Here is a 14,127-nt window from a genome sequence, read left to right as displayed (position 1 = left end):
TGAATCAGCAGCATTTCTGTATACCAGTGTGCAGAGAGTAAACTCAGGAAAATGATTCCATTTGTAATAGCCTCAAAAAAAAAAGGAGTAAGCCTAACCAAGGCAGTGAAAGATTTCTATAGCAAAAACTATAAAAATCTGAAGAAATCAAACATGACAGAAGGAAATGGAACCTCCTGTGTTCAATGATAAGTAGAACTAATATGAAAATGCTAACAACTGCCAAAAGTAATCTGCAAATTCAATGGAATCCCTAGCAAAACCCCAAAGATGTTAATCACTAAGATTTAAATTTTTAAAAATTCATATGGAACAAGACAATTTTAGACCAAAAAAGTAATGCTTAAAGTATCACAATTACAGGCCTCAAACTTTACTACAGAGCTCTAAGAAAAAAAGCTTAGTACTAACATAAAAATAGGCCCAAAGGCCAATGGAATAGACTGGAAAACAAAGAAATAAACCTATATATTTACAGTTATCTAGTATATGACAAGAGAGCCAAAAATATATCTTGGAAAAAAATAGCCTCTTCAATAACTGCTGTTAAGAAAACTGAACATCCTTACAGAAAACTAAAACTGGATCCCTGTTTGTCACTTTGCACCAATATCAACTTAAAGACCTCAATGTCAGACCTGAAAGCTGGAATCCAAAGGTCTAATTCATCTTAATAATAAAGTACTATTTATCCAAATGAATGCCAGGAAATAGAAACATGTTTTGAAAAGGAGGGAAAACTGGAGGAGGCACATGAATGGAGGAAGAGTGAGCAAATGCAGTCATTATAGCCAATGTACATTATGTAAAAACTGAATCACTTGAGGGTAAGGAAGGGAAGAGAAAAATGGGGAGAATGAAGGAAGAGGTGACATTTGTCAAGAGGGTCTGTACTAATAGCCTAACTTATGGAACTGTAACTTCTCTGTACAACTACTGAATAATAATAATAATAACAATAATGATGATGATGATGATGATTTGTTTCCTGAGAATATTAGGACTGATTTCCCTCTGTTCCTTCAGTAATATAGTAAGACATGGTCCATTCAGACTTCCTATTACATTCCCCGATTTTTCATATCTTAATTTACCTCATAGAGAAGTGAAGCCCTTTGAAAAGGTAACAGTAAAAAGAAACTGTTAATATTACCTGTGCTGCAGCCCAAATACAGTCAATATGCTGAGTGCTCAACCGCCCTTCTGCTGCCAAGAAATTCAAAATCACTTGGCACTGTTTGATAATCTGGAAAAGGAAAACAATATAATTTTCAAAAGTATTCCTTTCTACAAAATACATAAAGAATAGAAAATCATCAACAAACCTCAATATGTAAATTTGGTCCAAATATATGCTCCACTACATTGTTGCTAATAAGCCAGTCTGCAAGTTCTTTTGCAATGGACCTAGAGTCAAATGAAAAAAAAAATAACATATTAAAAGGAAAAAAATTAGCTTCCCCTGTGTAAAAGGCAGATCCAGCTGAGCTGAACACCTACATTTGTTTTCATACAAATAATAAAAGTGATTATATACAATTTTTCAGACTATAAAGCGTTAACTAAAATGACCTACAAACATTCCCTAAATTTTTAAGTCAGTAACAAGTAACTGTAAAGATAACGCCTAGCATCAAGTACCCAGGTGAGACTAGCAATTCTAAACTTTGCCTCCCCCTTTAAAATTTCCATAATCACAAAAGAAGCTTAGAGACACTGCCCAGGCCCTGAGTTCAAGCCTCAGGACCAGCACCTAAAATACAGAATAAAAATAAAAACATAGAAAAAATTCCACAGTGGCACAGAAGCATTCAGGACTTTCTACAGGCTATAATGCAAAAGAGAAAGTAGGTAGCTAAAAGGGTGATTCCAGGGAAGATTATACCCAAAGCAAATAGTATAGGAGAGTAGGTAGAGAGAAATATTAAAACAAACTACTAATGCTTTTTTTTTTTTTTTTGCTTTTGTCAGTTGTGGGCTTTGAACTCTGGGCCTGGGAGCTGTCCCTTAGCTCTTCAGCTCAAGGCAAGCACTCTACCAATTGAGCCACATGACCACCTCTGGTTTTCTGGTGGTTAATTGGAGATAAGAGTTTCACAGACTTTCCTGCCCAGCTGACTTTGAACTGTGATCCTCAGATCTCAGCCTCCTGAGTAGCTAGGATTTCAGGCATGAGCCATTGGCAGCTGGCCAATACCCAACTGTCAGGACTCTGGAAACATAACATAGGAGAGTCCCAGAAAGGGGAGAAGTATGAGCCAGAAAAATTATTTGAAGTAATGGCTAACACCTGACACATGTGAGAAAAACATTCATCTACACATCAACAAAACACAACAAATTCTAACTAGACCACAGAGATCACATCATATGCATATGTTCAAAAGCAGTAAAAGAAAAACTAAGAAATCAAGGACAGTAGCTGACTTTTTAAAAATCAGAAACAAGTAACAGCTGTATTAGAGCAAAAGACTTTTCTATCTAATTAGCATGAAATCAGCACTAACTTGAAATGCATATTATAACATGTAAAGCAATTAACCAGCAAAAAGCTGAATGTATAGCTGTGGCTCAAGTGGTAAGGAACTAGCCTTGAGCAAAAAGAAAAGCTCAGGGACAATTCCCAAGCCCGGAGTTCTAACCCTAGGACCAGCACATAATGATGCAATAGCAGCAGATGAAGCAAAATTAAACAACAACAACAAAAAAAATCCCAGGGCTTGTGTGGCAGCAGTAGACTGTCAGTGTAGTCAAGAACAAGGCTCTCAGATGAAAGCCCCAATACAAAAAAGAAAAAGATCAAATTGTTATAAACATATTGACAAAAGTCCCAAAGCTGGCTGGTCAGTGCCTCACACCTATAATCCTACCTACTAGGAGGCTGAGATCTGAGGATCATGGTTCAAAGCCAGCCTGGGCAGAAAAGTCAGTGAGACTCTTATCTTTAATTAACCACCAGAAAACCAGAAGTGGCGCTGTGGCTCAAGTGGCAGAGCACTCACCTTGAGCTTAAGAGCTGAAGGTTAGCGTCCAGGCTCAGAGTTCAAGACCCACAACCAATAACAACAAACAAAAAAAGAAGAGTCCCAAAATATATAATGCAAAAACTAACAAAATCAAATGAGAAATAGACAGATCAATTGCAATAGTCAATTTTTACTTGCAGAAGTTATACTCTATGGAGTCACTGAATAATAATGAACTCAATCCTGGGAAAATATAATAACTATACTCTTAAACACTACAAATAAGTCATATATTGACTGCATTTTATAAAATAGGAGAATTAGGTTAACTTGCTTGGCCACCTGTCCTAACAAATAGTAGATTTGGAATTCAAACCACTCTTTATCCTTTGTATGAGCTCTGAAATAAAATGAAAATGTGATCTTGTTCAACTTCAGCTTACAATGTAAATGTTGGGAGAAGTGAAATTTTCACTGTTCTGTGCATGAGTAGGGCTATGAAATTGCCACGAGTATTGGCTGTGCAGTTATGTATGAATTAGAGTACATAGACGAATTCTTAAATACCAAACCAAGGAATAATGGTAATAAACTGTATTTAGAAACCTTGATGTCTTACTTTCAATATACAGAACCATTAGACAAAGAATAGAAAGAACATGGGAGAGAACATTACAGATCAATGAAAACTAATAGACAACCATAGAATAACCCTTAGAAACAAAAGAATAATCTTTTTTTTTTTAAGGTCCATAACCAAGACCCGAACTTGGTACCTGATGCTTTCACTCACTGGCGGTACTCTACCAACAAACCATGCCTCCAACCCCAGAATAATCTTAATACATACAAGGTTCTATGGTAGAAGCCACATGGCTAGAACATAAAACACAACATATAACCCAGTTAAAAACAGGAACTTATTCCTAGTCCTTTGTCAACTGTTTTGAAACCACAAAGATTTCATCCTGTAATGTGTGGTACTACTGTGATGAAAATTCCAAGCTTTTTTTCATTGCTCAACATAGAGGACTTCATTCTTAATTAGATCATGACTGGAGAACCCTCAGCTGGGCACCATGGGGCATGCATGTAATCTTAACTACTCAGGAGGCTGAGATCTGAAAGTCTGAGATCTGCACAGCTCTGTGAGGTCAGAGGTTACATTTCAAGTTTGTGCAGGAGGGTGCAATGACATTGAAACAGATTTTTTTTAAGGATACCTATACTCCTCTGGGACATAGAGTGATTCATACGACTAGCATTCTTTCCATGTTTATTAAAACTCCAGATCTTTAAAAAAAAGACTTCAATTAAGCATTAAATGTGATAAGTCTGTAAATGTAGTCATAGTTAATACTAAAAAAGTTTAAGCTGGGTCCTCATGGTTCACTCCTATAATCCTAGCTACTCAGGAGGCTGAGATTGAGGATCACAGTTCAAAGCCTGCCCAGGCAGGAAAGTCAGTGAGATTCTTATCTCCAATTAACCACCAGAAAACCGGAAATGGCACCACGGCTCAATTGGTAAAGTGCTAGTCTTGAGCTGAAAAGCTAAGGGGCAGCACCCAAGACAGAGGAGAAAGCCCCAAGACCAACAAAAACCAACACACACACACACACACACACACACACACACACACACACACACACACACACACACACACACACACACACACACACACACACACACACACACACACACACACACACACACACACACACACACACACACACACACACACACACACACACACACACACACACACGGAATGGTGGCTCAAGTGATAGAGCACTAGCCTTGACCAAAAACCCCCAGGGACAACACCCAGGGCCTGAGGTTAGGTCACAGGACCAGCTGGCTTGTACCCTGCACACATGCACACTCAAAACATACACACTCAAAACATACACACACACACACACACACACACAGCTGTAAGTGGAACTATAACCTAAATGGTAGCATTCCACCCTAGAGCAAAAAAAGTCAATTGATAATACAAGGCCCTGAGTTCAGTATTGACACAGAGAGAGAACTTTTTTTTTTTTTTTGGGGGGGGGGGCGGTCTAGTCGTGGGGCCTCAACTCTGGGCCTGGACGCTGTCCCTCAGCTCTTCAGCTCAAGGCTAGCGCTCTACCACTAGAGCCACAGCGCCACTTTCGGCTTTTTTTTTATTTTTACTTATGTGGTGTTGAGGAATCGAATCCAGGACCTCATGCATGCAAGGCAAAAGAATCGAACCCAGGGCCTCATGCATGCAAGGCAAGTGCTCTACCACTGAGCCACCTTTCCAGCCTTGAAAAGGGGAGGGGGGGTAGGAGGAGAGCACCAGCCCAGAGAATACTAACCCTCTCTTTTAAGCATGTGAAACACCAATTTGCAACCCAAAATATACTCCAGCAGAACTAAGGTATCAATCTGATTGTGACCTTGTATATTCCAGAACATGGAAAATTAATTTCTGTTGTATATAAACCAACCAAATTATAACACTTTCTTGTACAAACTTGTAGTAAGATGGTGTGCTTTCTGAAACCAATCACTACAGTATTTACTACTAAATTATCTTGTGTAACAGTATCCTTTAGCAAATAACACTTTACGGTGGTATGTTTATAAAAACATAGAAATCAAGCTGGGAACTAGTGGCTCATTGTCTGGAATCCTAGCTATTCAGAAGGCTGATCTGAAGATAGTGGGTTCAAAGCCAGCCAGCCAGAAAAGTCTGTGAGACTCTTATCTCTAATTAACTACCAAAAGGCTGAAAGTGGAGTTGAGGCTCCACAACACCTAAGCCTTGAGTTCAAGCCCCAGGATCAGCATTAATTTTTTTTTTTAATTACACAAATCTCTCAATATATTATGTTGTATAATTAAAGCAATAAGAGAAAAGGATTTCTAAAAATATTCTGAAATCTAATTGTCAATTATATATTAAACATATTAAAATGTCATATGCATGTATAAATTAATGCTCCTACTTACGTTTCTGTGTCTGATACCAATGATTCATTATTGCACACATCATTGAAGGTGTGAAGTTGATTCTAAGAATAGAAGGAAAAAAAAACTATCAACACTTTTCTCATTAATTTTTCTGTATATGTTTGCATATGACAAGAAATACTAACCTGCTTACTTCTATAGGTCAAAACAGACCAGATTAAAATTGTAACATAAAACGCATAAAATTAAACAGTTCTCACCAAGTGCAATGATCACAATAAAAAAACTAAAATTTATTCCACAAGTAATAATTATGCCTTATTACACTAAACACTACAAAAAAAAAACCTAAATAAGGGGGAGAGACAAAAAATCCAATGTAGGTAGAATTGTGTCATAAAAGACCAAGTTTCAGGAAAAGCTCCCTAGATAAAATCTAACATTTATCTGGCCAGTAAATCTAACATTTATCTGCCAATAGCTCACACTTACAATCTTAGCTACTCAGGAACTGAGATCTGAGGATTTAGGTTCAGAGCCAGCCAGGTCATACAAAACCAAGAGACTCTCATCTCCATTGAACAAGCAAAAAGCCACAAGTGGAGGCATGGCTAAAGTGGTAGAGTGCCAGCTGTGAACTGCTGAGTAAGAACACAGGACCTGAGTTCAAGCCCTACTAACAATAATAATAAAAAAAATCAACAATTTGAGTAATAGTAAGGATTTTCTTCTAATTCAGGTTTCACAAATATTTGCTATGAATACAGAGAAGACATACTATTTCCTAATAATTTCAAAGTATCATAGTTTAGGACACAACTAAGTTCTTTTAAATTATTTTTTGGAGGGGATTGCTTGAGCACTAAAACATGGAAAATGAAATCTTTATATTGTATGGATATATATATAAAATAGTATACATCTATATGCATGTGTTTATAAAATACAATATATGCCTATGTTCTTGTGGGTATATAAATATATATGCATATGTTTTTGTGGGTATATACATACATATATATGTATTTCTACCATAATTGAAATATATATGTACATAAACAGGTTAATAGATATATGTGTGTGTGTGTGTGTGCGCGCGCGCGCGCACACACGCACACCTGTAAGTGATGAAACTGTATTTCAAACACTTAAAATTTGGGTGATTATATTAAAAAAAATTATCTTGGGACTATATGAAGCTACTCATACCTGGAAAATAGGACTGCTCTGAATTAAGAAGCTTAACATACAGGTAACTATTTAAAACTTAGTAACAAATGTAAGGGTATTTAAAATTTAAAACTTAGTAACAAATGTAAGGGTATCTAAAATACCCTTACATTTGTTACTAAGTTTTAAATTTTAAAATTATTAGTATAATTTTATATTAGCCACATATTAAAATGATTAATTTTTTTAATATACCAGGTTAAATTATTATAAATAAAAAAGAAAAGGCCCAGCACTGATGACTCATGCCTATAATCCTAACAAAACAACTTGGTATTGGTACAAAATAGACCCAAAGATCAATGGAACAGATTAGAAGACCCAGAAATAAAATCATACACTTACAGTTATCTGATATATTTGATAAGGGAGCTAAAGACATACAATGAAAAAAAAAATCTTCAATAATTGGTGTTGGGAAAACTGGGCAACCCATATGCAGAAAACTAAAAATGGACCCCTGTTTGCAATCATGCACTATTATCAATTTAAAGTGGATCAAAGACTTCAAAGTCAGATCCAAAACTTTGAAACCACTGCAAGAGAGAAGAGGAGAAACATTATTAACTTACAGGTGTAAGTAGTTGAACAGAGTCCCAGGGACACAACAGACAGGAGAGAGACTTGATAAATGGGATTACATCCAAAAGTTTCCACACATCTAAGGACAGTTACTAAACTAGAAAGACAGCCAACCAACTAGGGAAAAATTCCTACCAGCAAAGTATCAGATAAAGGCCTAATATCAAATAAACACAAGGGCCGGGCGCTGGTGGCTCACGCCTGTAATCCTAGCTACTCAGGAGGCTGAGATCTGAGGATCGCGGTTCAAAGCCAGCCCGGGCAGGAGAGACCGTGAGACTCCTATCTCCAATAAACCACCAGAAAACTGGAAGTGGTGCTGTAGCTCAAGTGGTAGAGCGCTCGCCTTGAGCTGAAGAGCTGAGGGACAGCGCCCAGGCCCAGAGTTCAAGCCCCACGACCGACAAAAAAAAAATAAATAAATAAACACAAGGAACTCAAGAAAATAACCCTAAACCTAATAAATCAATCACTAAATGGGCAAAGTAGCTAAGGAAAGACTTCTCAGAAGAAGAGGTAAGAATTGCAAAGAAACACGTGAAGAAATGCTCATCATCCCTGTCCATAAAGGAAATGAAAATCAAAACAACTTTGAGATTTCATCTCATCCCAGTAAGACTGGCCAACACTGTGAGTTTGAACAACTAATGTTGGCTGGGATGTGGAGAAAAAAGGAACCCTACTGCATTATTGGTAGGAATGTAAACTAGTACCACCACTTTGGACAGCAGGCTGGAGGTTCCTAAAGAAAATAAACATAGCACAGCCAGGCGCCAGTGGCTCAAGCTTATAATCCTAGCCACTCAGGAGGCTGAGATTTCAAGATTGCTGTTCAAAGCCAGGAAAGTCAGGCAGCAAAGTCCATGAGACCAGAAAACCCGAAGTGGCACTGTGGCTCCAGTGGTAGAGCCCTACCCTTGAGCTGAAGAGCTGAGGGATAGCGCCCAGGCCCAGAGTTCAAGTCCCATGACCAAACAAAAAAAAAGACAGAAAAGAAACATAGACCTTCTCTACCAACCAGCAATATCACAACTGTACATCTACCCTGAACATAATAAACCATGATATGATAAAGACACTTGTACATCCATGTTCGCTGCCACACTATTCACAATAGCCAAAGATATGATACCCACTACAGATGAATGGATCCAAAAAATGTGGTACCTATATACAACGGAATTTTACACAGACATTATAAAGAATAAAATAATGTCATTTGCAGGGAAATGGATGTAACTGAACAAATCATGTTTAAGTGAGGTAGGCCAACCTCAAGAGAGAGAAATGGCGCATTGTCTCTCTCATATGTAGAAATTAAGACCTCACTGGGATATGGTAAGTTATCCAGTATTCACTCACACAGTGAAACCAAAAGAGGATACTCTTACACAAAGATTCAATGCCTAAATGAATATGAATATAAAATAATATACATACTGAAACAAAGATATGGAAACAAGAGTTTTTTTTAAGTTTTGGTGCTTCTTTACCTTATATATGGTATTATTTATCTTATATACTTAAGTGTACATCTTCAGAAGGAATGGGGGGAGGGTACAGAACTCAAGGGAAAAGGGGTGGAAAAGTGTAGCAGTGGAGCTCACTGGACATAGATGAAAGGACTATACAATTCATAGGTGGACATGGGGGAGGGACTGGGAGAAAATGAGGGAGCAAAAGACAATGCATGAAAGGAAATGTACTCATTACCTGACTCAAGTTAATTTTAATACTTCAGTACATCAACTCTAAAATAACAATAAATTATTAATAATAAAAAATGAACACCAGGTATAGGAGTGTGATAGAAGGGGTGAAATTGACTGGAATAGTATAAACATGTGTGGAGATGTAACAATAAAATCCCTCTCTGTATAACTGATATAAGCCAAGAAAAAAGAAAAAAAGAGCCAGGCACTAGTGGCTCAAACTGTAATCCTAGCTACACTTTATCTCCAATTAAGCAGGAAGCGGAACTGTGGTTCAAACAGAACAACAGCATTAAGCAAAACAGAGACCTAGCTTTGAGCAAAACAGAGCCCAGGGATAGTACCTAGGCCCAGGGGAGGGATGAAGAGATGGAGAAGGGGAAGGGAGGAAGAGAGGGAGAGAGAGAAGGGAAGAAGGGAGGAAGAGGGGGGGAAGGGAGAAAGGGAGGAAGGAGGGAAGAGGGAGGAGAAGGGAGGACAGAGGAGGGAGGACAAAGAAATAAATATAACTTACTGTTATCTGACTCAATCCAGCCAACCTCATAGTCAAAGTAGGTGACATGAAGTACTTAAATGCAAGATCCAGGCTTTCTTTATCAAAGCATAATGTTGTATCCAACGGTTCTTTCACTGTGCTCCACATTAAATCAGCCATGTTACGTGCTGCACTCTGTCTTAACTCTTGATCAGAGAGCTTACATAAATACCTAAATAATTAAAAAATAGAAAATACACAAAAATTCACAAAACATTTAAACACCACCTACTAGTTTACCAACATTCCTTTACTTCATACCTCCATAATGTTATACAATAGAACTAGCATACTTAAACATAGTCCCAATTTACACTATTCCTTTCCTTTTGTTTTTAGGTCTGAGACCAGACTCAAACTTAATACTTGACACTTTCACTCACTGGCTGACATTCTACCAACTGAGTCACACCTCCACCCCTCTCTGCTCCCCCCCCCCCTTTAAACTATTTCTAAGTAATATTTAAAGGACTGTGACCTATGGCAGTCTTTTCTTTTTTTCCCTAAGAGTCTAACTTGAATGAGCAAGTATAAAGAAACCTCCAGTAGAGCTGTATTACAGTCTGTCATATATATAGTTCGTGTTAATTTTAGCAAACTTCATTATCACAGCACATTTCCTCCCCTTAACATAACCAAAAATTAGCAATGTATACATTATACATTTTTTTGAACTCTAAACCTACAAAAATCTGGGGTTAAGTTTATGTGTTTCTCTCAGGTCTTGACTCACAAGTCATTTCTCTGGCTTTATTTAATTGCTTTGTTATTCAACTTTTTGACATTAGTGTTCTTTGTTAGGGTCTATAATATGCTGCAAAATGGTCACCTATTCATTCACTATTATAACCAGAAGCCTATCAAATATTTTATTACTCTTTCCATCAAGAATTATCAATGCACTGGGCAATGGTGGCTCACACCTGTACTTGTAGCTTCTCAGGAGGCTGAGACCTGAGGACTGCAGTTTAAAACCAGCCCAAGTGAGAAGATCAGATCTTATCTCCAATTAACCACCAAAAAAACCAGAAGTGGCACTGTGGCTCAAGTGGTAGAGCCCTAGCCTTGAGCCCAGAATTCAAGTCCCAGGACCGACCAAAAAACAAAACAAAAAAATCAGTGCAGGCCAGGTGGCTCATGCCTGTAATACTCACTACTCAAGAGGCAGAGATCTAAGAATTGCTATTTAAAGCTAGCCAGGACAGAAAACTCCAATCAACTAACAAAAACTGGAAGTGGAGGTATGGTTCAAGGTAAGGAATGCCAGCCTAAGATTAAGGGACAGTGCCCAGGCACTTAGTTCAAACCCTAGTACTGGCACACAGATACACAGACACAAACTTAAATATTAAACTTAAACTCATATATGCATAAGAAATGCTGTTAACTAATATAATCTGTTAACTAATATAATCTGTGTTTTAAATTTAGTCATATTAAATAATTAGAATAAACATTATAATCTTACCTGATAACATAAGTTCTAAAAGGTATGATGTGCTGCATTACAGCAGGGATATGTAGCCATATTCTAATCTATAAAGAAACAAAGATGGCATTAATGTGTAATAACTATGGAAAACACCTTGTTCACTAAATCATTCAGTAAACTGCTTCTTCTAAAGCTATATACATTTTATTATCAAGTTTCAAAGTCATCTCCAATTATCCAACAACTGGAAGAGGCCAGGAACCAGTGGCTCACACCTGTAATCCCAGCTACTAAGGAGGCTGAGATCTGAGGATTGTAGTTCAAAGACAGCCCAGGAAAAAAAAGTCTATGAGACTCTTATTTCCAATAAATTACTCTGAGAAAGCTGGAAGTGGGGTTGTGACTCAAGTGGTAGAGCACTAGCCTTGAGCAAAAGAAGCTCAGGGACAGTGCTGCCCAAGCTCAGAATTCAAGTCCCAGAATGAGGGGTAGGGATGCTAGAAATATAGCTGTGGCTCAAGTAGTAGAGGGTTAACCTTGAGCAAAAGGGCTCAGGGAAAGCACCTAAGCCCTGAGTTCAAGACCCAGAATCAGCAGCAGCAAAAAAAAAAAAAGGTAATGGCTACCCTATATCAACTTTACAAATTCACAAATTTAGCCAGGCACTGATCCGTGCACGCCTTATAATCCTAGGTACTCAGGAGGCGGAGATCTGATGATAACAGTTCAAAGCCATCCCAGGCAGGAAAAGTCCAGAAAACCCTTATCTCCATCCAATTAACCATCAGAAAACCAGAAGTGGCACTTAGGCTCAAAGTGGTGGAGCACTATCCTTGAGCAAAAGAGTTCAGAGATAGAGCCTAGGCCCCACGTTCAAGTCCCATGACCACCACCGACAACAACAAAAAGACAGAAAGAAAATTCACCAGGGCTGGAAATGCCGCTCAGTGGTAGAGTGCTTGCCTCACATGCATGAGGCCCTGAGTTCAATTTCTCAGCACCACATACACAGAAAAGACCAGAAGTGGCACTGTGGTTCAAGTGGTAGAATGCTAGCCTTGAGCAAAAGCAGCTCAGGGAACACCCAGGCCCTGAGTTCAAGCCCCAGGACAAAAGAAAAGAAAAAAGAAAATTCAAAACTTTTATTTAAATTCTCATTTTTGCAATCTTTAAAAAAAAATGGTATATTCAATTTTTTCAAATCATGATCTTTAAAATTCTGTGTTTTCTAGATACAAAGTCCATATTAAAATGCTAGACATCACTCCCAAGATTAATTCCCAACAATACTTACATTAGACACAACTGTAATAAATGCATGTGCTATAAGAAATGGCAAAGTTTCAGGGGTTCCATATTCAAAGCAATCCTTCATGAGAGAAAGGCCATTTTTCCCACAGAACAAACAGACATACCGAAGCAAATGCAAAGGTACTTCTACATCCTAAAAATTAAAATATATCATTATCATAAAACTTACCAAGAACAACTTTCACTTACTAGCAAACACTAAAAAAAAAACTTATCAGACATTAAAAGACTCAAACATCATAGAAATAGAAAACATAAAATTTTACATAAACCTTAGAATGAAAAAAAAACACTTACATTCATATCACAGAATGCCCCTAATATGTTACTTTCTTGAGTTGATATATCCTAATTTCAAAAAAAGTAAATAAAATTAGGCCACAACTAGTAAATCACAATATAAGTCTAAAAACAATACAATGTTCTAAAATACTGATCTTAAAAAAATGTAAATAAACACATTTATCTGTAATTACTTTTCCTCAACAGTGATATTGCTAGTTAAAACTAATGTACATCAGCTCTAAGGTATACTTTAGGCAGTCTTCAAAGAAATTTTTCTATAGCATTAGCTACATTATTTTTGTTTTTGTCACGGTTTTTGTTTTACATTGCTTTACACATGCCAGACATTCTCTCATTGAACTCTTTAGTATCCAGCACTCAATTTTATTGTTTGTAGGTCATGGGCTTGAAGTCTGGTCCTGGGCACTGCCCCTGAGCTCTATGCTCAAGGCTAGTACTCGACCATTTCGAGACACAATTAGTTACACTTCTGGTTTTCAACTGAGATAAGAGTCTCATGGACTTCCCTGCCCAGCCTGACTATTATGAACCATGATCCTCAGATCCCAGCCTCATAAGTAACTAGTACTACAAGCCTGAGCCACTGGCACCCAGCTTCCAGCATTCAATTTTTGAGAATCTCATTATGTTAGTCAAGGCTGGCCTTGAACTCAGGATGCTACTTTCAGTTCCAGAAAAACAGGATTAATGCCAGGCACTACTATACCTGACTAATTTTTTTCTCTTAAATGAAAAACAATTGATCCTCTTTTGTAAAATCAGGTAAAACTGAAATATTAAGATTAGCTTAGGAAGCAGAGCTTTGGCGCAAGTGATACGAGCACTAGCCTTGCGCACAAAGACTCAGGGACAGCACCAGGGCCCTGAGTTCAAGCCCTACCATCAACAACAACAAAAAAATTAGCTTGGTGTTTGTTAGAGCGCTTGCCTAGCATTTTCTTGTTCTGGATTTTGATCCCCATCACAGCAATCAAGTCAAGCAATCAACCAAGCAATAAGTAAATCAGGTAATCGTTACAAAAATATAGCATGGTTAAGTAATTTTTGAAACTGTACACTGGAATTCTCTAGAAGAATACTTAAGAGTCCCACAACATGCTTTCC

The 14,127-nt window shown here is 37.6% G+C and overlaps 1 protein-coding gene across 3 annotated transcripts in view; it reads right to left on the bottom strand.

Annotated features, from left to right (window-relative positions):
• LOC138815268 (ubiquitin carboxyl-terminal hydrolase 34) overlaps window positions 1–14,127 on the bottom strand; it is a 204,784-nt gene that overhangs the window by 155,886 nt on the left and 34,771 nt on the right. For all 3 annotated transcript variants that reach the window (XM_070004564.1, XM_070004565.1, XM_070004566.1), the window contains 7 exons: window positions 13,015–13,065; window positions 12,701–12,850; window positions 11,443–11,510; window positions 9,954–10,146; window positions 5,955–6,016; window positions 1,326–1,407; window positions 1,154–1,246 (listed from right to left, as the gene is read on the bottom strand). In XM_070004564.1, the coding sequence (XP_069860665.1) occupies window positions 1,154–1,246; window positions 1,326–1,407; window positions 5,955–6,016; window positions 9,954–10,146; window positions 11,443–11,510; window positions 12,701–12,850; window positions 13,015–13,065 (699 nt within the window). The remainder of the gene's footprint in view (window positions 1–1,153; window positions 1,247–1,325; window positions 1,408–5,954; window positions 6,017–9,953; window positions 10,147–11,442; window positions 11,511–12,700; window positions 12,851–13,014; window positions 13,066–14,127) is intronic.

Source organism: Dipodomys merriami, unplaced genomic scaffold, assembly GCF_024711535.1.
Source record: "Dipodomys merriami isolate MVZ:Mamm:240054 unplaced genomic scaffold, mDipMer1.0.p SCAF_63, whole genome shotgun sequence".
NCBI classification, from domain to species: domain Eukaryota; kingdom Metazoa; phylum Chordata; class Mammalia; order Rodentia; family Heteromyidae; genus Dipodomys; species Dipodomys merriami.
The sequence above is the reverse complement of the archived record's forward strand: the minus strand, read 5'-3'. Positions and strand labels throughout refer to the sequence as shown.